The sequence below is a fragment of the Sciurus vulgaris genome (genome assembly GCF_902686455.1).
Source record: "Sciurus vulgaris genome assembly, chromosome: 1".
Classification (NCBI taxonomy): domain Eukaryota; kingdom Metazoa; phylum Chordata; class Mammalia; order Rodentia; family Sciuridae; genus Sciurus; species Sciurus vulgaris.
In genome coordinates this window covers 53,268,632-53,291,357 of record NC_136461.1, presented here as the reverse complement: position 1 = coordinate 53,291,357, position 22,726 = coordinate 53,268,632, and the positions used below count along the sequence as shown (strand labels likewise).

The following is a 22,726-nucleotide window of genomic DNA, read 5'->3' as shown; positions in this document are numbered from 1 at the left end:
AGGGGATGAATCAGGGACGGACATCAGAACGGTGAGGTTCCCTCGGCACCGCCTTGAGGGAGCATGGCTCCCCTGGCCAGCATAGCACCACAGAAAAGAGCAGCACTGCCCAGTGACAGCCATAAGACCAATGGCTCAATGGTGGGGAGGCACACAAGGACAGGGACAGTGGGCACCAGATAATGCTAGTGTGAGCAGAACAGCCAGGCCAATGGAAACCTCCTTCCCATGGTCCCAGCCTCCTCAGCTCCTCCCTTGCACACCCACAGGGCGCGGTGGAAGAGGTGCAGGAGGGAGGCAGAACTGAGCACAGGCGGGGAGGGGAGAGGAGAGAGGCTCTTGCAGGCTGTCTGGCTGCGGTGGGCAGAGCACCTGGCCAAATCCAGACGGTGAAAGCAGAGCATCTCTGCCTGAGGTCCTTGCCTGCCTTCCCCGACCCTAGCCTAAGTCCTAGATTTTCCTCTACCCTGTCTATTCCTTCTCCCACCCAACAATTTTTGAGGGGGTGGAACTGAACCTAAGGTCTTATGCGGCATATGCCCTACCACCCAGCTACACTCCCAGCTCCCGCACCCCGCCCCATACCATAAACACTGACATACAAGGAAGCTGATAGCTGCCTCCAGGACGTGTGTGTTCACAGGAAACAGCAACTAGACATTTAGAAACTAGAACTGCTCAAAAATAAAGGTAACAAACTGGACTGCTTATAAGAGAGAAGGCAAAATTAATGGACAGGATATAGCAAGGAAGTCTAAAAAGAAAATGAATTTTTATTAGTAACATGAAGCAAAGCCATGCAGTCATAAAGACTAACTGGTGAGCAACAATGGGTGTGGAAACATAAACACTGAGAAAAATAAAAGCGCCACTTCACGTGGGTTAGATCACACACTCCTCGGAAACAATTCTACAGGTTGGTATTAGTATCACCATTCTAGAGGAGCAAGCTGAAGAAACTCTACTCTATGATTTAACAGATGAGTAAAATAGTAGAAGAATATATACATATATGTGTATGATTAAAAAATAAAATAGCAATCTGAAGGATCAGGTTAAAGAGGTAAAAAGTACAAGAAAACAAACATAAGCAGGGTGATGACAGGGACAGAGGTAGAAGAGTCAATATCTACATAAAAGGCATCCTGATAAGAAGGGCTGGGGAGATAGCTCAGTTGGTAGAGTGCTTGCCTTGCAAGCACAAGGCCCTGGGTTCAATCCCCAGCACCACCAAAAAAAAAAAAAAAAAAAAAAAAGAATCCTGATGAGAAAATATGAAGGAGATCTCTGAAGAAATGATAACTGAGAATATCTCATTTATGTTGAAGGATATTAAAGACTACCAAATGGAAGGATTCACATGTCCCAAGTAGGATGTTCAAAAAAATAAATATTTAAAAAGCCCTGCATCTTTTCACATTTCTTGTCATAAAATTTATGGACATCAAACCCAAAGAAAAACTGTGAAAAGCTTCCAATATGAAAGAGAATAACTCCAAAGAAATAAGGATCAACAGCAACTCCTTTCTCAAAGTTCCTGCATGAGACTCAGGGAGAGGATGAACTTGTATCTTCAATGTATTACAGGAGAAAAGTTCTGAACCTAGATTTTTGTATTTAGCTAAGCTAGTACTTAAGTATCAGAAAGAAATGAAAATCTTCCCAGCTATACACATCATCAGAAGGGATAACCACATGAATACATCTTTCAAAGAGTCCTTGGAAGAAGTACTCTGATGAGAAAAGAAAGGTAAAACAATATTGCCTGTTATGTGGAAATTAATCTATGTAATTATCATTTTAATCTTGTTTATAAAAGATAGTGTCATAAAACAACAAGATGATATTAAAGGCATTTTTCTAAAGTAAAAATGTAGACACCTATACGGTGGTAGTAAGGCAGGATGGAGGAACTGAGTGCAGGTAAGAGTGACTTCAGCAGAAGACAGCACTGATATACCCGGGAGTGTTCTTTAAGGAGTTAGGGGCAACCCCCAGGAAGATATGCATAGAATGTATAGCTCTCAAACCAGAAGGAGAAAACCTTATCTATCCTACTGAAGGGAAGGGAAAACAAAAGGGGTTATATACCTAAAACAAAATATAAGAAAGGGATGGCAACATAAACCAAAAGAAAGTTGAAGTAGCCATTGCAATGTCAGGCAAAAATTTTCAAGGCAAAAAATAAATAAAATAAAACCAAAAATACTGATAAAATGATCAATATGATTATGAACAAATATGTACCCAATAATTAATATATACTCAAATACATTCTATATATCTACATATATACATAGCAATAACTGACAGAATAAGGAGAAAAAGCCAACAATTTTATATGAAAATTTCTAATACATTCCTCTGAGACACAAATCAAACAGATAAGAAACAGCAAAGATACTGAAAATTCAAACAAAAGTTCAAGAGAATGAACTTTATGTGATATTTATATACATATATCTGTGTACATATACATTTATAACCCACAAGAGAGAAAACCCAAATTACTAAAATATGCAGGATTGCATCTGTCATGTAGTCATACATGTACATGAGGTAATAATGTCTGTTTCACTCTACCGTCCTTCCTACCCCCACACCCCTATCCTCTCCTTTCACTCCCCTCTACCTAATATAAAGTATCTACAACTGCTAAGAAGATACAGGTAGAATGTATACTTTTCAAACCAGAAGAAGAAAACCTATCTATCCAATGGAAGGGAAGTTATTCTAATCACACTAGTGAGAAAAGATGGCTTCCTGACTGAAGTGACAACATGCAGACAAGGTCTCAAGGACTTGTGATTTTAGAGGTAGAGTTGAAAGGACTTGCTGAAATTTCTGACATACAGACTTAGGGACACCAATCATAATTAACTGAGTTTTTGGTTCACATAGTTTTAGTTCGGATAAACTGATGACATATAAAATTGTTACAGAACATAGAAAAGCAGGTCCCAGAGAAAAATAGTTTTCTTTTGAAATGCTGACATTGAACTATTTATTTAATATGAAGGTAGGCTAATAAGCAAGCACTTGGAACTATAGACTTACTGCTTAGAGAAATTTGGTTCAAAACGTGTCTGCACGTCATCCTTAATAGGCCACTATTGAGGCAATTGGACTATGTTAGAGAAAGAAAGTCAGAAGGTGAAATACAGAAGTGTAGGATATCAGCCCTGAGGGGAAAAACAGGAGTAAGGAAGGAACCACCAGGCAGGTAGGGAAAAGAAAGTCGTGACAGAATTCACGGCAGCGGAGAGTTTTAAATGTCAGAGATCAAGCAATAAAAGAATAAAAAGTACCTGCAAGGTACAAATATTAAGAAATGCCTATTGATTTTAAAGAGGGCAGATTCACTTGACTAGTAGAGGCAGAAACTTCATTGTATTCAACAGAGAGAAAAAATGGAAAATTAAGAAATGGTGACAGTGAGCAGGACCTTTTTGTTCAATAAACTATGGTTATATGGTTATAAAGGTCAATATCTAGACAGGGCTTTTTTAAGGTAAAGATGTGTATTGACATGAAAAGATGTGTATTATAGCTGATGGGATGGAGCTAGTGGAGCGAGTAAAAGTAAGTAGAAAGGGAATGATCCAGGGCCCTGAGGATGGGGCACAGCCATAAGCTCCTGTTTGAGCAGGAGGAGGCCCAGCCCTTCCTCCAAGAGGGCAGAGATCTTTCTTTCTTTCTTTTTTTTTGGGGGGGGGTGCTGGGGATCGAACCCAGGGCCTTGTGCTTACAAGGCAAGCACTCTACCAAGTGAGCTATCTCCCCAGCCTCCCAGAGATCTTCACTGACTTCGTTCATTGGTGAGTCCAGACATCTCTGAGCGCATGTCGTGGGTAACCTACAAGTACCTGCGGAATGAATGCTACTGAGCAGAGAAGGAAGCAGGCAATGCAGGCACGGATGAGAAAAGATGAAGGAATGAGTTCAACACCTGGCCTTCACATGCCATTTGTCCATGATGGCATCAAGCTACCCCACTGTTTGCTTTTCTCAAAGAGGACACAGGGCCCTGATTTCAGAAGTAGGTGACTAGACAAACTGCGTTTTAAGCTCAGCATAGTGATCGCCATGAAGAGACAACTTCACCAGAGGAAATGAAGTTGATGGTGGAAGCAGTGAATTACAATGGCGGAAGCAGTGAATTACATAAGGATATAAGAATGAGAACCTCGAAGGGGACAGCTAACTAAGACAAACGAGAGAAAGGATCGAGGACCAGGATGAGTGGAAGAGGGTAGGGGCAGGAAGAGGATGGGAGATGAGAGAGTGAGGGCCTAAGAGCAAGAGCTTGTCCAGTTCTCTAATTTCCTCTCTCCAGATCATCTACAAATAAACCCCTTTCAGATGACTCTCCAGATGGCTCATCTCTGATTCGGTCGCACCACGTCTATACAAGTTCTAAATTGTCTATCAATTCAACCTAAATTCTTCGAGTTCTCCACACAGTCCATGCTCTCGGGCTTCAACCCATTCCTCTCTAAACATGGTCCAACTAGACTGAGTACCACTCTCCAAGCGTGCAAATTCGGCTCAGACTACTCCTTGAGCATTTTTTTCCACCTAGAGTAACCACTCCCTCCCTCCTGAGGGGTCTCAGATTTAGCAAGTAAAAATACAGGATGTTCAGTTAAATTTGGAGTCAGACACACAACAAATAATTTTTAATAGAAGGCATGCAAAATCTGTATTTGGCAATCCTATCCTCCACCCCCATCAACACATGTCAGTATCTCACTCACTCTTGAATGTCACCCTAAAATGTCACCTTCATCATGAAATCTTCCCCAGTTTCCTTCCTTGAATCAACAAATATTTGCTGAGCACTAGGCTAAAAGCTGTGAAGATATGGTCTCTGACATCTCTAAGGAGCTTTGAGGCTACAGAAGTAGAGAGGGAATTAAGTAGACAGTTACAACAGAGAAGTAAGTACAAGATGCCATGTAAGCAAAAGAGGAGACCTGCGTTATGGATGCTTACGAACACTTGTTGAAAAAGAGGCATTAAAAACTCACAACAGGGGCTGGGGATGAGGCTCAGTGGTAGAATGCTTGCCTATCATGCATGAGGCCCTGGGTTCAATACCCAGCACTGGAAAATAATCAAACAAATAAATAAAAAACTCACAACAGAATAGCAACTCAAATATTTGCTGAATGAATGGAATTCCTTCAAAAATTTTCTCAAGATGAATACACTTACTAAATACAATTTCTTGGTGTTTTTGTTTGTCTGTTTTTAGGTACTGGGGATTGAACCCAGGAACACTCTACCAGAGAGCTACATCCCAGGTCCTTTTTATATATATATATTTTTTTTGTTCTTTTTTGGGGGGGGGGCGGGGGTAACCTGGGATTGAACTCAGGGGCACTTATCACTGAGCCACATCCCCAGTCCTACTTTTTGCATTTTATTTAGAGACAGGGTCTCACTGAGTTGCTTAGTGCCTCGCTTTTGCTGAGGCTGGCTTTGAACTTATGAGCCTCCTAAGCCTCCTGAGCCGCTGGGATTTCAGGTGTGCGCCACTGTGCCTGGCTTATTTTTATTTTGGGACAGTCTTGCTAAGTTGTCCAGGCCAGTCTTGAACTTGCAATCCTCATGTTCCAACCTCTGTTGTAGCTGGGATTATAGCTGTGCATCACCACACTGACTCAAACTTTTTTTTTTTTTGTAAGAACTTTGTCTTTGATTTAATGATGATACTAGTTGGCCAACTTAAAAAAAAGATGAATATCTTCAATGTAATAGAAATATAATAATAGTCCAATTAATGATCGTTACTTTGGATAAACTAGATAGATAAAGATAGTATTAGAATGCTCTATATCCTAAAAAAGAGGGGGAAAAAATCCTGCTTACCACACGTTGAGCCGCTATCAATGCTGCTAATGTACTTCGTCCGGGTGCTCCTGGGGCACAGAAGGAAACCTGGACTTTGCTTCCCTTGATGGTCATGCCATCTGCTGCTTGCTGAACCTCTTCAGCATGCTCTGCACTGTGATATTCAACCACTGCAAAGCCACCAACGTAACTACCTTCATCCTGTGCAAACTGATATAATACATTTTATTAAAAGGGAATTTTGATGTTGACTAGAAACATTAACTTATGAGAAATAATTTTCAAATTCAAGAACAATTATATTAGTATGTGATGTTGGTGACGATAATGTTTTCTTTCTCTATGAAAACTAAAGTTGACTCATTGCTCAGATGCAACCCTTCCTGAAGACAGGAAGATAAAACAGGCATCTGTCAGCTTTGTTTTTTGATTTTTTTTCTAATTTATTTTAACAGTCCATGCCCAAATGATAATAGTCACTAAATATTAAGAAAAAATATATATTTTAAGAAAAATTTTAATAGGAAAATATGGGGACATAGTAATGAAAACTTTCTTTAAAACAAGTTCAGTGGATTTATGGCCAATGAAACACACTGAAGAATTACTGGAACACATGTCAATGTAAAATAAAGTTAGTATTTTCAAGAGTAGAAAGGCAGTAGGAACCATTCAACTTTTAGTTCCGTAGTTTAGACAGATCCCAGGAATCTGGTCAAGTACACCACAGCAAACCTTATTTCTGAAAATTGCGCCCCAGGTTTGTTAAAACCATATGTAACATACAACCTTTATTTCTGAAAGTGACCTAAGTAAATTGCTGCCATGTAGAACTTGATTTATTTCTAGTCACCCACCTGTAGGAGTGTAAGGGAAGATACTAAAGTCCTGGATCTGTAAAGACTGGCACAAAGAGCAAAAATAAGAACAAAATAAGATACTACAATGTTTCTAAGTTTTGAACATGTCTGAATTATCTTAAATACATTTATGCTGCAAAGTGATCAATGTGACAAGATTCAGGTTTGTGCGTCTTTGAGCAGACACACTGACAACACTTCTATGTGGGTTTGGCATCTCAGACATTATTACAAATAAATCACTTCTTAGTTCTTTTCAGTTTCCGTTATTTTGAAAACTTAACTGACTTCTACTTTTTGGTAAAGTTAGACCAAATTTCTATCTTTCCTTCATGTGCTTTATTCCCTTTAAAACTGTCCTCAAATGTCATTTTGTCCATCAAACATTTTCCAATCATGTAGGAAAAAGTGAAAATGCATACTTCTTCTAAACAACTGTATTCTCATAATCTAAGCCAGAACTTCAAATCGAATTTGTAAAAGCTACCAATCCCTTTGGTCTCTTGATCACAGTGACTTGTCTTTAATAGTCTATGCAAACTTACCATGCAGAAGGGCCTGAGCTTAACAGACTCACTGATAAGAAAGAATTCTAATTCTGTTGTGTTCATAATCCAAAATTTTAAAATACTCTTTACTATTCCTGTTTCATTATGATGACCTCCCTTCTTTCACAAGATTTAATATAATTTTAAGTCTTCCAAATGACAAAATCATTTTAACTCCATGGCATCAGTAGTTTTAGAGAGTAATATTTCAGCTCAGTGTGAAAGCCATTCAAAGACATATGGTTCAACTTGGGATCCAGTTAATTTCGCAACATTTTGAAGTGTTCGGGAAGCTAAATGGTCACTCGAAAATATTGTAGCAAGCATTTCTGTCTGGGTAAAGCTAGACTCAGTAATCTAGCTGTAAGGTTGCTGTCACTGTGGGATTCATAATTCAAATGCAATGAATAATGACTGGCATTTCCCCTCATATTTGCTTCAGAGCCTCAACTACAGCTACAAAGAATTATGTATGGCTACAGGATGATATTGCTATGAGAGGCCTAATATATAGGAATAGCATATCAATAAGTCAATCAACCTTCAATAACTAGATAAAGATGTGATAAAACTTTATAACAAAATATTCTAATTTTATAAAATTCTTGAATGGTTTCTTTGATGCTTATATTGAAATTGGAGGGGTGGAAATGTAAGAAAAAGGATGGAAGCATTAATCATATTTATGTACATACATATATTACTAAAAACCAAAAGAAATACAGCAAAAAATATGTACATATATATAAAAATATAGCGAAAAAATATATGTATATATATAAATATATATAAATATATATACATATAAATATATAAAACTGCATGGTCTTGCTCATATTCAGAACCTAAAAAACTTGAAATTCTAGAATTAGAGAGCAGAATTGTGGATAATAGCAGGTGGGACAATGGCAGGGCATGATTGAAGGAATGTTGGTCAAAAGATAGAAAATTTAAGATAGAATAAGGTCAAGAGGTCTGTTGCACAACATGGTGACTATAGTTGACAAAGTATTATTGGAAAATGTTAAGAGAGTGAATGTTTAGTGTTTTTGTAACAAAAATGACAATCATGGGGACTGGGGGTATAGCTCAGTGGTAGAACATTTGCCTGGCATGCACAAAATAAGTAAATAAACAAATATAAAAAAGATAATTTTGTGAAGTAATACATATTATAATTAGCTAGATTTACTCACTTCCCAGTGTGTACATATTTTAAGATATCATGTTATACATGATAAACACATGCAATTTTATCTGTTAATTTAAATACATACATACATGCACTCTCCAACTCCAAAATTTCTATTGAAATAGTAGGAATTCAACCAATGTAAGATTAAAGAATGAAAAAGGAAGGAAGGAGAGGCAAAAAGAGAAAGAGCATGGAAGGAAAGGGAGGGTGGTAAAGAAGAAAAGGAAGAAATGAAGACAGGGAACAGAAATAATCAGTTGCTGTCAAATAACTGGACGGGAAGGAATTATATACAGTAGAGAGTCTATTTATTAGGATATATTTAATTTTACTGTTATAAAGTACTTGACATTTCTCACCAGCATTGTTAGTTTTCAGGATCTTCTCTAAACTCTCACCTACCATGACTCCATTAAGATAGAAGTGTGTTTTCCTTTTAAACTTCGTGACACTTTTCTATATTCCATTATCTCACTCTTCATACAGGATGTGCAATTACTTGCCTACTTGTTATTCTCCTCTACAGAATTTTGAGGAATTGAGAGAGAAAATCCTTCTATTCTCTGCATTTCTGGCACTTGGCATAGAGTCTGGCACTGAGAGAGTAGTAACTAAGAGTTGGATAAGCAAATGGATTAATCAACACATGGCTGGACAAATGGATGGAATGAGTAGGGGAATGAGCAAGCCATGGATTTGCTAAGGCATATGGAACTACACACAATATAGTTTGGCCCTTGAACAGAAGGAATTGACATAAAATTTCACATGAGATTGATGTCTTCATTATAGACTAGAACAGAATCAAATTACCACTGTGATATTCATACAGGTATGATAAATAAATGTGTGAGTTTACATAGAAGAGATATACACACAGAAATTTCTAGGTGGTTTCCTAAAAATACATACCTGGCAAAATACAGGCTTATGGATACTGGAAAAAAATTGCAACAGCTCTTCTGAATCCCTGTAGTCACTAGGGAGTTTATCTATACAAAGGCACTTAGAATGAATGAGCTCTGAGGCCAATAGATTAACATCCATCCATTGTGCAAAGAGTGCTGATGCTCCCAACTGTTTACCCAATAGTTCCAATCTAGCCTTTGCAGCAAAGTCCTTTTTCATGTATTCCACAAATCCATAGCCTTTGGAATGGCCAGTAACTTCACTGTAGACCAGAAAACATCTCTCAATATTTCCATAAGTACGAACAAGTTCTTCAAACTCTTCTAATGTAAAAGAAATGGGCAGGTTGGTAATACATAGCAAAGCATCTGTGGGCTGGAGTTGAACTATCAAGTCTTTGCCTCGAAAAGAATATTGATGAAACATCTGAATTGCACTCTGGGCTTGTTCTCCATTCAATAAGGTAACAAAAGCTGGAAGATAATAAAGTGAATTAAAGAGGTTTTTTTTTTTTTTTTTTTTAAACTGTGACCCACAGTAAGAAATACATTTAGGTCCACACACAATTTTTCTGAAACAAAATTATCATGAAATTATACCCCTATTATATGCAAAGCGCCAATTTTTAAAAATTTAATTTCACAGTTTTCTTAATGCTGACACCTCACTAAACTAATTCCATGGCGAGTTGTTCAATAAGACATATGAGAATTATATTAGGAGTTCCACTGTAAAATCCAACCATATACTGAGAGGTTTTTTTTGGTAATCTCCAATATATGGAGATATAATTTTTCCCCAACAATATGTGATACAAAAATTTTATGAAGCCTTCATAAAAAAAATGAAGGTATAGCAAAAAGACCAACTGCCCAAAGGAGGAGAGCCAGTTCTCATTAACTCACACATGTATTTTCTTAAAATCAGATTACTTAGATTGATACAACCCACCAATGATATACTTTGGTATACTTTTATGAATAATATCTAATGAAAAGGTCACGATTCTGATCTTCTTAGACAAAGAGCCTAATTTTAAACCCGATAAAACAATAAAAAAATCTGTCCTCTGTACCTAATGAAATCATTCCAGCATCAAACAACAAATTTGTATAATTTATACAATAAAAATACAATATGGCCAGGTATGGGAGTGTACACCTATATTCCCAGGAGGGAATACTCAGGAGGCTGAGGCAGGAGGATCACGAGTTTGAGGCCAGCCTCAGCAACTTAGCAAAATCTTGTTTTAAAATAAAAATTTTAAAAGGACTGGGATGTAGCTCAGTGGTAGCGTACCACTAGGTTCGATCCCTTGTACTATTTCCCCAAATGATATAAACATAAGGTTCTAAATTAGTGAAAAAAATCTTATATCTATTAATTTTTTAGCCATGTTATTTTATCTATTTTCCTAATAAAATAAAAATATTTTGAGTAATTTTCTAAGAAAATTGGAAAGCCCCTTATTAAAAGAAATAACACAGGATAATCCACAAATTACAAGTAAGTTGCTCTCCAGAAAGTTCCTCTCTTCCACTCCATTGGAAACATACAGTGGAATTGTTCCATATAAGCATTTAATTTACCCAAATTCAATTAGAACAGCAGGATAATGAGTTGTATATAGAAAATATGTACATAGCAAAAAAGGAAGGAAGAATATAAATAGCATGGGTAATTCTGCCTGTCATTTCAATCTGTTCTTCCCTCAACTGGTCTTAGCGCACATGTAGCTGGCTCTCAGTGTGAGCATCTCACCACACTGAGTATGAAGTTAATGTTTAAAAAAAACAGTTTTCATTTAATGTGGTCTCCAAATGCAAGGAAATCATTGCCAAAGGAGGAGCCAACTCTTCCAACACGAGAAAAAAATAGCTTTGCCATCCTTATTGAGAGAATATCTCTTGGTTTCCAACATCCTTTTTTGGTTTAAGTTATGTTGGCTGTATATCTTCTTTCACCCCTTTTGCTGATATAAAATATTGTTTAACTCTTTTCCCTAAAACATGCAAATAAGCCAACTGACAGTTTGTAAGTTCTGGTTGTGTTCCTAATATCAGCCATAAAATCATCAGTTTATATTTGACTTGAATTCTCAAGGCATTTGGAACTGTTGAACGTTCTCTTTATTAACTTCCTTTGTGTACTCTTTCCTGGGTCTCGAATACCCAAGCTGTCTGAGCACTCCGTCCTGTTTCCTTTGTTACATCTTTCTCCTCTGGGCAGCTATAAGGTAACTCTCTCCTGGGTGTCCTTCCTGGCAGATTCACACATGGAAACACCTGTGTGCCCGTACCCAGCAGCTCCAGCAGAGTACATGCTACATGTAAAATAATTCGTTATTACAGATTACAATATTCATTTACAGATTACATTGTAAAATAATTCATTTAGATGCCTGATACCCTACTAAACTGTACATGCTCTTCTCTCATGCTGCACCTTCTTTCCTCAGGGCAATCGAGTCTCCTCCCATGTGATTCAGTATTATGCGACAAGCACCATGTTAGGCACTGGAAATGCACTGGAGGACAAAACAGGTAAGTCCTTTCAACATAGAGCTCGCACTCCCATAAGGAATACAAAATGTTTAATGATGAGTCACAAATGTGTTATCATCAAAGAGGAAGTCGGAGGGACTATGAGAGCGATTAAATACAGCAAATAACCCAGTCTGGAGGTCCAAGAGGGCATCCTGTACCCTACTAACTCCCAAATCAAGGTTTCCAATATTCAGTTCCACACACACACACATTCCCATCTGACTGTCCAAACATTATTCATCCGACTGCCACCAAGAAAAACAAAAACTCAATACTGCTCATCTTCCTTTGTTCCCTATTTTAGCTAGTAACCTCACACTCACAAATCAGAAACCTGGGAATTACCCTAGACCCTGTCTCCTTCATCTCCTGCATAAAAAGAGTTCTCAAATTCCATCCTTCAATAGGTCTTGAATCCATCCTCTTTACTTTGTCCCTCTAGCTTTTCCTCCTTTTAATCCTTTTTTTTTCACGACAATAAAGCACTCTCTCAAAAACAGAAGCTTAATTGTGTCTGTTTACTGCCCAGACTGCAATGGTTTGGTATTACCAACGCAGCCACAGCCGGCTCAGCCAATACGCCCTGCGAGGTCTTTCTCAGTCTGACTCCAGCCTTGCTGATGGCCGAACTCCCTCCCCTCCCCACACAGTTCTTTATTCTCTAACAATACTGAATTATCTGTAGCTCCCTGTGAACATCAAGTTGTTTCAGGCATCTATACGTTACACATGCAGTTCCCCTGCTACAAGATCCTGCTTCTTCAGCTACTTGGTTGAATTTCAAATTCAGCTCAAGGACTGCTGCATCTCGGCCTCCAGGAAGCCTTCCCTGATGCTGTCTTCCAGCTGGAGTTCACCAGTCCTGGTTTTACAATGCCTGCGTATTTTAAACATTGCTTGAATTGTTGCATGTATCAGACTACATTGTAAAATAATTCGTTTAGATGCCTGATACCCTAGTAAATTGTGAACTCCTGAAATTACTAATGACTGTATCCCCACCAACTGCCACAGTCATGACACATGGTAAGTGCTAGGTAAATGAATAAATGCATGCATCCACAGAGCAATAATACATTTAAAGTGACAATCTCTTATTTTTCCTCCTTTGGGTATATGCATTTGCTCAACCCAAGTAAGAGATTTTATGGTAGAAATTAAAAATTTAAAATTGCAAGCAGTAGGAAAAAAGGTCACTTTTCCCCTTATATAGCTTCTTCCATTTCTTTCAAAGATCACAAATTCACTAAAAGCAATAAATTTTTCTCACATTGGCTCTGATGGAAGTGACAGATGCCATTTTAAAGTGGAAAGCTCATGAGGGAATTCAGAATTAATTCTCTCTCTCTTTTTCTGTGTTAAATATTCCACAGTTGGTCCCAACTGTTAGACAAGTCATTGCTTGCCCTACTAATTAACTCATTATTGGGACAAATATGATGGAAAGCATGCAAAAAAATTTCCCCTAATATATCCTACTTTAGTTTGGTTTAGCACCAGCCCCCTTGGTGCTGTGGCTTGAACCCAGGACTTCACAAGTGCTGGGTAAATGCTCTACCCCAGAGATGCATCCCCAGTCCTAATGTTTGTATTTTAATACAATAATTTTCTCATATCTACTATAGAAAGCTCTGGTTATAGTTCAGGACTGTAATTATCTTTTATCACTCTACTTATTAATTATACATTTTCCAGATGCCATCATTGCTAATGAAATTCAAGGAAACACCATTTACTACAATTAATGAAGTTTTTTGTTGTGTTATTTTAGTGGGTGACTTAGGGCTTACAGTGCATCTTCAACATATCACAGTCTACTGCCAAGTAATATTAAGCACTTCATGTATAACTAGTACAGGAACTTTACAACACTGTACTTCCTATCTCCCCTCCCAGTCTTTGTATTATTGCCTATTACTCATGTTATTTCTACAAGTGTTATAAATTTTTAAAAAATACAGTATTGTTATTTCTACTCTAAAGAGTCCATTATCTTGTACATAGATTTAAATATTAAGAAAAAGTCTTTACCCACATGACCATATTTGGTACTTGTGTTCCTCTGTGTGTGTGTGTGTGTGTGCGTGTGTGTGTGTGTAGTTTCATATTTTTATCTAGTATCATTTTCTCCCTGCTTGAAGAACTTCCTAAAATATTTCCTACCAAGCAGGTTTGATGACAATTCTTTCAGTATTGTTGTATGACTGAAAAACACCTTCATTTTACCCTAATTTTAAAAAGATATTTTCAATGGGTAAAGAGTTCTATACTGACTATTTTCATTTTCAACAAAGGAAAAAAAAAATGTTGTCCTTCGGTCTTCTCATTTGTATGGTTTCAATGAAACCTGTAACGATCTTTATCTTTGTTTCTCTAAACAACTTTTTTTTTCTTCCTGCATTTAAGATTTCCTTTTTAATGTGAATTATAAACAATTTGATTGCAATGTGCCTTGTAGTTCTCTTTATACATTTGTGCTTGAGGTTAAGTTAATCAGCTTAGAGTTTTCATCAATTTAGAAAACTTTTAGCCATTAATTCTTTAAAGACTTTTATCTGTTTTACCATGGCCACCAACATCCTTTCTGCAGATTCCAATTACTCCAGTATTGGGACTCTTGAAGTTGTCCCACAGTTCCCTGCCTAAATAATTCATATTTTACAGTCTTTTTTCCTCTATATTTCATCTTCAATAATTTCTTTTGTTACCTTTAAATTCACTAACCTTTCTTCTGCAGTATGTACCCCACTGCTAATTGTAGTTTTCATCTTTGGAACTGTGATTTGGTAAATTTTTAAAATATGTCTCTACTTAACATGTTCAATCTTTATTAGAATTTCTTGTACATATAGAACACAGTTATAAAAACTGGCTTAATGTCTTTCATTAATTTATCTGCATCAATCAGGTCAGTTTTGATTGATTTTTCTCCTCATAATGGTTTGTACTTCCTTTAAAAATATATATATATATATTTACATATATATATTTATTTATATATACATATTTTGTTGTAGATGGATACAATATCTTTATTTTATTTATTTTTTTATGTGGTGCTAAGGATCAAAGCCAGCGGCTCAAGTGTGAAAGGCAAGAGCTCCATCACTGAGCTACAACCCCAGTCCCAGTTTGTACTTTCTTTCTTCTCTGCAATGTCTGATGATTTTTTGTTGGATGCCAGATATTGTACATTTGGTCTTGTTTGAGTGCTAGATACTTCTATATTTATACAAATACTTTTGAGTTTTGTTTTAGGGTATGGTTACACTATAGGGAAACAGTTGGATCTTTCCTGGTCTGCTTTTAAATTTTACTAGGTAGGTCAAGAGCATCGTTGGTCTAGAAGCAATCTTCCCCCTCCTGAGGGAAAACCTTTGTTATTTTTCCTAGTGCTGTATGAAACGAAAGGTTTTCTTCTTGCTCATTCAGTGTATCATTCTGGCTGGTGGATATGACACTACCCCTGTCCTATGAACTAGAAGACTGTTATTTCTAATCCCTTTGTCAATACCTAGTGACACTGAAATTTTGTGTACCCTATGACACAGCACTTCAACTGCGGGGAAACAGTTGCGATGCACAGGTATTGCAACATTGTAACACTAAATGCCTATCAGAAATGGGTACACTAATTGTGATAAATCTATATGAAAACATGTAGTAGTTTAAATCAATGAACTAGAGTTATATGTATCAACATGGGAAGATCTGAAAGGCAATTTTTAAAATTTTTTTTTATTTTTACAGACTGCATTTTTGATTCATTGTACACAAATGGGGTACATCATTTTCATTTCTATGGTTGTGCGCGATGTGGATTCATACCATTTGTGTAATCATACATGTACATAGGCTAATGATGTCTGTCACATTCCACCATTTTTCATACCCCACTCCCTCTCATTTCCCTCTACATAATCTAAAGTTCCTCCATTCTTCTCTCACCCCTAACCCCCTCCCCCTGGCAATGTTGAGTAAAAAATAAAAAATAAGCAAGATGCCAAATGAAAATTTAGAATACCATTTATGTAAAGTTAAAAAATACCATTAATTATATCTAGATATAGTAAAATTACAGGTATTAATCAAGATACTGTGATAATAGCTCCTCAATTTTAACGATGGTGGCCCATAACAAAACAAAAGGTTTTCGTTTTGCTCATGCTGCATGTCCCATGTGAAGGTAAAAAAGAGGCTTTGCTCATTACAACCACTCTGGAACTTGCGTTGAAAAAGTCCTCTAACCTTCCCCAATAACTTGGCAGCAGGATCAGCAAGCAGAAAATCACATGGTGGCTCTGAAGCTTTCCACCTAGAAGGCATACATGCCATTTTCACCCACTGAATTTATCAAAATGCAAATTACATGTCCACTCTGACCTTCAAAGAGGGACTGGGAAATACTATCTTATCTCATGCCCAGAAGGAAAAAAAACAGTCCGTGAACAGCTCTACTGACGACCACAATGTAATGCACAAATTGGAAAATAGGTATCAAATTCTATAGTGCTACCAGGAGGTGAGGAGAGGGGGAAGGAATAGAATTGAAGGTAATAGAAACTGGATTTCATCTTTCTATGCAATGCTCCTTTTTACTGTTTTTTTTTTTAATCTGAAATAATTAATAGATCTATGTTATGGTTCTAGCATGTATATTCCCCCACCCCAAAATCTTACCTGTTCGTTTATTTCTGTCCACATAACAGTACTTTAACTCATAATCTTTTAACAAATCATGAACTTCCTGAAAAAGAAAAAAAAAAAAAACATGAATTCAATAAGCACCCAAATTCAGTTAAGGGCCAATGCAGCTCAACTAGCCTACCCCCACTAGCACCATCCCTAGGGCCCTGCTAGGGATGTAAAAAAAAGAAACCTTTTGTGAATTCTCCCTAATACTTATTTAAATTAAAGACAGGAAGGCCCACCAGATATGGCACCAGCCTGCACATCCAAATATATTCCCCCATGCAACCCCTCCACATGGCCATGCTCCCGCTCAAACGGTATGTTTACGGTCTCATGAGTGTAGCATGCACTGTCTCCATTCTGTATTTCTGTTCACACTTAGGCCTTGATCTAGCATGGGGTAAACAAATCACTAAAGGTCTCAAACTTTGACTAGAATCCCATGCATGCTTTGACATCCCAGTTCAAATGTTCTTTCATGAAGTTGCTTCTGATAATTTCCCATAGAATGTGATCTCATTCTTCTTGATGTAAACAATAGTCATAATTTTATTCCTCTTATGGAAATAAATATAATATTTATTTCTATTTTGTATGCTACATACAGAGGTAGTATACTATATGCACCTGCAAATTTTTTAGCATAATGCAGAATAAAGAAATATACATTGTATTTCTTGTAATACACAATTTGTAGATTTTTAACTTAGAAATCCCTTGTTATAAACTAACGATCATTGAAGTATAGTATGTAGTTTCAATTTCTTTCCCATTGGCTCCTAATAGTACTTGAGTATAGGAACTTTATGTATTTCTATATAACCTGTATTGCTTTGCATAAGACAGGCATCCAAATATACATTAAAGTAAATGTATTTGAATTGATATATGGCCTTAAAGATTTTATTTATAATATGTAACAAATTCAAAGGAATTAGACTATCACATAGGTGGACATTCAAACCCTACATTGGAGAGTTACAACTGACCTGTTCTATATAACAATAACTAAACAAAACATACACAGGTGTTTTTTTGTTTTTTGTTTTTTTTTTTTTTGCGGTACTGGGGATGGAACTCAGGGCCTTGCGCTTGGGAGGTAAGCACTCTACCAGCTGAGCTATCTCCCCAGCCCAACATACACAGGTGTTTGTATAAGTATATAACCTAAATCCTTAATTCAGTAACAATGATTCTTATTTTTGCTATATTATAGTTAAAACTTATTTAGCTTTCAGTAGGTATAAGGCACTAAACTTGTTTCTTTTTTAAAATATTTTTTAGATGTTGATAGACCTTTATTTTTATTCATTTATTTATATGCAGTGCTGAGAATCGAACCCAGTGCCTCCCACATACCACTGAGCCACAACCCCAAACCCTGAACGTGTTTCTTTAATTAAAAATCAGAAAAGCAGAATAGAGGGGAGTCAAGTGGCTGAAGTTGTACAGTAGCAACTTGCTGAGTGGAGATTTACCACAGCCGGGTGCTGGGGCCACCCCCTTCACCTCTATGGCACACTGCCTTACCTCCAGTGTTAACTTTCAAAACAGTACACCACCATCCACAGTTAAAAAAACAATTGTAACTTGGTTTAACAGCTATTCAATTATAAGAGTAATTCTCATAAAAAATAATCATAAGAACAGCATAGAAGAGGAAAATAAGAAGACAGTTACAAGTTCAGAAATATTTTCCTTTTTAACCCAGTGAAAGAAGGAAAGAAGAGTGATATAATAGGCAAAGAATAAAAATGTAAAGTTGGATGAAAAAAGATCACCTATCATGTGAAAAATAGAGGATTATTTAGTAATGCTTATTAATAAGTTGTATTAGAAATGTTTTAAAATGTGTACATGTGTCAATTTTTAAAATATTGTTTGCTGATACATATGGTACTATAATCAATATGCAGAGTATTTTATTACTATGATAATTTCTTGTATGCTTCAAATTTTTTTGGATTTATGAAAATTTATACTGCATTTTTCATTAAGAAAAACATAACTTCTCAGGAGCATAACGTAATACATCTTGCCAACTGACTGATACTTTATGCAGTAGGTTTTGTCTGAAGGGATCCAGTGTATTCTTTTAGTTGTACAGAACTAATCTTCTTTTCACTGGTGAACAGCTGTCAAGTGTGAGATAAAGAAAACATGATACTGCTCTTCATATTATCACGTTTCTATAAACAAATGACATGTTATGTTACTCAATTAGCTAAGAGAATTACCTAAGAGAAAGCATCAATATTCAGAGACATATTTTGCAACTTAGAAATTTTATTTTGAAACCATTCATATTTTTAATCATGTGTCAGATGTGGGATATGGAATTTGCTAACTAAGACAATTTGCAAAGCTTCCTACAAAGAAAAAACCAATTACTTTTTCTCCATGCCCTGGTTGTTTTGACCCAGGCAAAAGTGGGTCACCCCTCAATTTGAGCCCTGGTAAGTTGGCCAAATTAAAAACTTAAAACCTGAAAGACAGTCCTAATAACCATTTGCCAAAATTCTACAGTGCTCTGCCACAAAGTACTGAAAGGACTACGATTATAGCTCCCTATAACTGATCTGGCTTTATGACATTCCTATCAATTTACAAACTAATTTTAAAGTAGTACTTTTGATGAAAACCCTTTGTTCTCTGATCAGCAATATCATTTGTGAATTTCTTAGAGCAAGAGAAGTTTAACAAAATTGATATTAAGTAGTTTTAGTAATATATTTCCAGATAGAATTCGCCACCACTCCCTGAAGCTAACTGAAAATTTTGCCCATACACAATGTTTTCCGCAATGACACCCCACCCCACCAAAAGTTAACCATTGTTCTGGCTGGCCTGGCCTTCTTCCTAAACGAAAGTCGGCCTTAGCTAGAAACCTGACTCGCATTGTTGTCTCAGCCCTTCACAGACTTTGTTTTTATTATTAGAACAAGGCTTTTATGGATTAAAGTACACGACTTTTAAATCTCACTGCTTTGGATTTGAAGATGGAAATTGATATTTTTGATACTTTTGTAAAAAATTTTAAGTAACTTGATGATAATATGAAAAGATTATCCGTAATACAGAATCCTGAGGCATAATAATGAAACATACCCAGTAACTGAAGGACTGGAAGCCTGAGGATAGGAACATGGCACCAGTGTTGCATCCACCTTTGTGTCTTCCCGATCCCATCCCTCTGCCTTCCCCCTGACACAGCTGTGCATTTTATGCAGATACGGATCCCCAAACAACATATTTTTTCGTATTACTTATTTTTGAGCTTTGTAAAAATGGTATAATGCTTTTTCATCTTCCGTGCCTTGATAGTTATAATCAATTTGTTTTAACATTCACTCATATTTCATGTGGCTGTCACTCATTTATTCAATGAATTTGATATTTCATTCAAAACCTCTAGTATGACATGTCTCCATTTTTCTTTCAATGAATATTTGCTTTGCTTCACCATTTTAAAAATAAAACTCTATTGCATCCTTGTAAATATTACTTATCTCCTGGCATTCATATACAAAAGGTTTTCAAGGACTGTCTGCATGTAAATGACTCACTTTATAAGAAATTGAAAACTTGTTTTCCAGACTAGCATGCCAGTTCACATTCTCATCACACACATACAGATAGAAAAGTCCTGCTGATTCATATCCTCTCTATGCTTGGTCAGAAACTAAGCTTTGTCAATTTGGTGTATATAAAATTATGTTTTATTGTGTCTTACTTTGTATCCTGATTAATAAGGTAGGACATCGTAATGGTTAGTTTTATGTGTCAATTAAACTATAGTATCCAGTTATTTAATCAAACACCAATCTAGATGTTGCTATGGAAGTGTTTTGCACATATGGTTAAATGTTTACAACCAGCTGATTTAAGTAACCTAGAAATTGCCTCAGATAATGTGAGTGGAGCCTCATACACTTAAAGACTTTAAGATCAAAATTAATGTTTCCGGGCATAGAAATTCTACCTAAAGACTACAGCAGCTAGGTGCAGTAGTGGACCCCTGGGGAGGCTGAAGCAGGAAAATCATAAGTTCAAGGCTAACCTCAGCAACTTGGCCAAACCCTTAGCAACTTAGAGAGACCATCTTTAAATAAAAAATAAAACAGGGTGGGGATGCAACTCAGTGGTAAAGTGCCCCTGGGCTCAATTTCCAGAAAACAAACAAAAACAAAACAAAACAAAAAACTAAACCAAATACCAAACTACACCATCAACAGCAGCCTGAGTTTCCAGCCCAAGCCACTTCCTACAGATCCCAGCCCCCACAACCATGGGAGCCATTTTCTTAAGATAAATCTTTATACACACACATAAATATTTTACTGTGCGTATATCCTGTTGGTTTTGTTCCTGCAAAGAACTCTAATACAGGCATCTTTTCATGTTCATTTGACAATTCTTTATTTCATTTTCTTAAAAAGCACATCACTATTGCCAGTTTTTCTATTCTGCTTGTTTTTTTTTACCCCTCTGAAGAATTTTTTAAAAATACCTGAATACCAATCCTTTGTAATTAATGGAATTATAACTATACTCCCCTAGTAGTATGTGGTCTGTCATTCTATTTATTTGCAAGGACTTTTGGTGAAGTTTTTCATTTGTCACTCTTTTCCCTTAAATTTGTGGGGTTTGAGCCTTAAGAAGTCCTTTGCTATCCAAGTAGACATTTTCTTTTGTTTTCCAATAGTTTTGATTTTTTTCACATTTCAGTGTTTAGTCAGTTTGGAAGCAGTTTTCATATAGTGTTAGATAGGATTTTTTCTTCTCTATATGGAAATTAATTTTATTTTTTTCCCATATGAACAACCATCAAACCACGGTTCTTTCCTTGAGGATAAGCAGAGCTGTCCCTCTCCAATATCAAGTTCTCAGATATACATGAATCTGTTTGCCTCTTGCTTCTGTCCCATTTGACATTCTGTCTGTCCTGTGCTAATATTATACCATCTTAAGTGACATAGCTTTGTTATATTTGACAAATCAAATACCCACTTCTATTACTGTTGTTTCTAGTTTGAGGCTATTTGATATAAAATCAGGAATCAAATTTGAGTAAAATATACATAGGAGTATAATTGTGGAATTACATGGCAGGTATATGCTATAGTTTGAATATGGTTCATCCCCTGTGAAACTCATGTTGCAGTTAATCCCCATTGTGAGGTATTAAGAGGATGGAAACTTAATCTGATAATGGTTTTTAGAGGTTGGGCCTTTGAACGTGATTAGGATCAGGTAGTCATCAGGGTGGAACCCAGATGACTGAATATTGGTGATTTTATAGGAGAGAGAAACCAGAAGATACACATGAATGCTCCCTATCTCTATAGGATGCCCTGTGCTGCCTTGGGTCTTTGCCAGCAAGAATGTCATCACCACACTGGGCCTCAACCTTGGACCAGAACCATGAGCCAACATAAGCCTCTTTCCTCTATAATTTAACCGGGCTTAAGTTGTTTGTTTGTTTGTTTTTGAAAAGGAACTAATATAGTATTTGTTTATCCTTAGTGGAAACAAGCAGTTTTCTAAAAATTATGAAACAATTTGTATATGTTCCAGCAGAACATGATTTCCTATTGCTCCACATCCTAAACATTTGATTATCATCTGTTATTTTAGTTTTACCATTCTGGTGGGTGTGCAAGTGTATCCAACTATGGTCTTAGTGCACTTTTCCTTGATGGGTAATGATGTTGTGGAACTTTCCATTTATTTACTGGCCATTTGGCTATCCCTTTTGTGGGTGAAATGTTTGTTTTGCTCTTTTTCCTAGCCAATCTATCATACTTTCTTTTCTGGTTAATGCTTTTTGTGTCCCATGTAGAAATTGTTACCTACTCAAAGTCATACATTATTGTTTCTTCTGGAAAGTTTTTATTTTTTTTAATTTTTAAAATTTGTTCTTTTCAGATATACATGATGGTAGAGTATGTTCTGACATATTATACATACATGGAGTATAACTTATTTTAATTAGGATCCCATTCTTGTGGTTGTAAATGATGGGGAACTAAACTGGTTGTGTATTCAGACATGAACATAAGAAAGTTATGTCCAGTTCATTCTATTGTCTTTCCTATTAACATTTACATTTAGGTGATG

The 22,726-nt window shown here is 36.4% G+C and overlaps 1 protein-coding gene and 1 long non-coding RNA gene across 5 annotated transcripts in view; one reads left to right on the top strand and one right to left on the bottom strand.

Annotated features, from left to right (window-relative positions):
* Nucleotides 1-1,391, top strand: part of LOC306659555 — a 288,601-nt gene extending 287,210 nt beyond the window's left edge. The window contains exon 2 of the long non-coding RNA XR_013763334.1: nt 1,157-1,391. This is a non-coding gene — a long non-coding RNA (uncharacterized lncRNA). The remainder of the gene's footprint in view (nt 1-1,156) is intronic.
* Nucleotides 1-22,726, bottom strand: part of RAVER2 (ribonucleoprotein, PTB binding 2) — a 92,364-nt gene that overhangs the window by 54,523 nt on the left and 15,115 nt on the right. For all 4 annotated transcript variants that reach the window (XM_079133685.1, XM_079133683.1, XM_079133686.1 and 1 more), the window contains exons 2-4: nt 16,595-16,661; nt 9,372-9,841; nt 5,875-6,066 (exon numbers count right to left, since the gene is read on the bottom strand). In XM_079133685.1, coding sequence (XP_078989811.1) covers nt 5,875-6,066; nt 9,372-9,841; nt 16,595-16,661 — 729 coding nt within the window. The remainder of the gene's footprint in view (nt 1-5,874; nt 6,067-9,371; nt 9,842-16,594; nt 16,662-22,726) is intronic.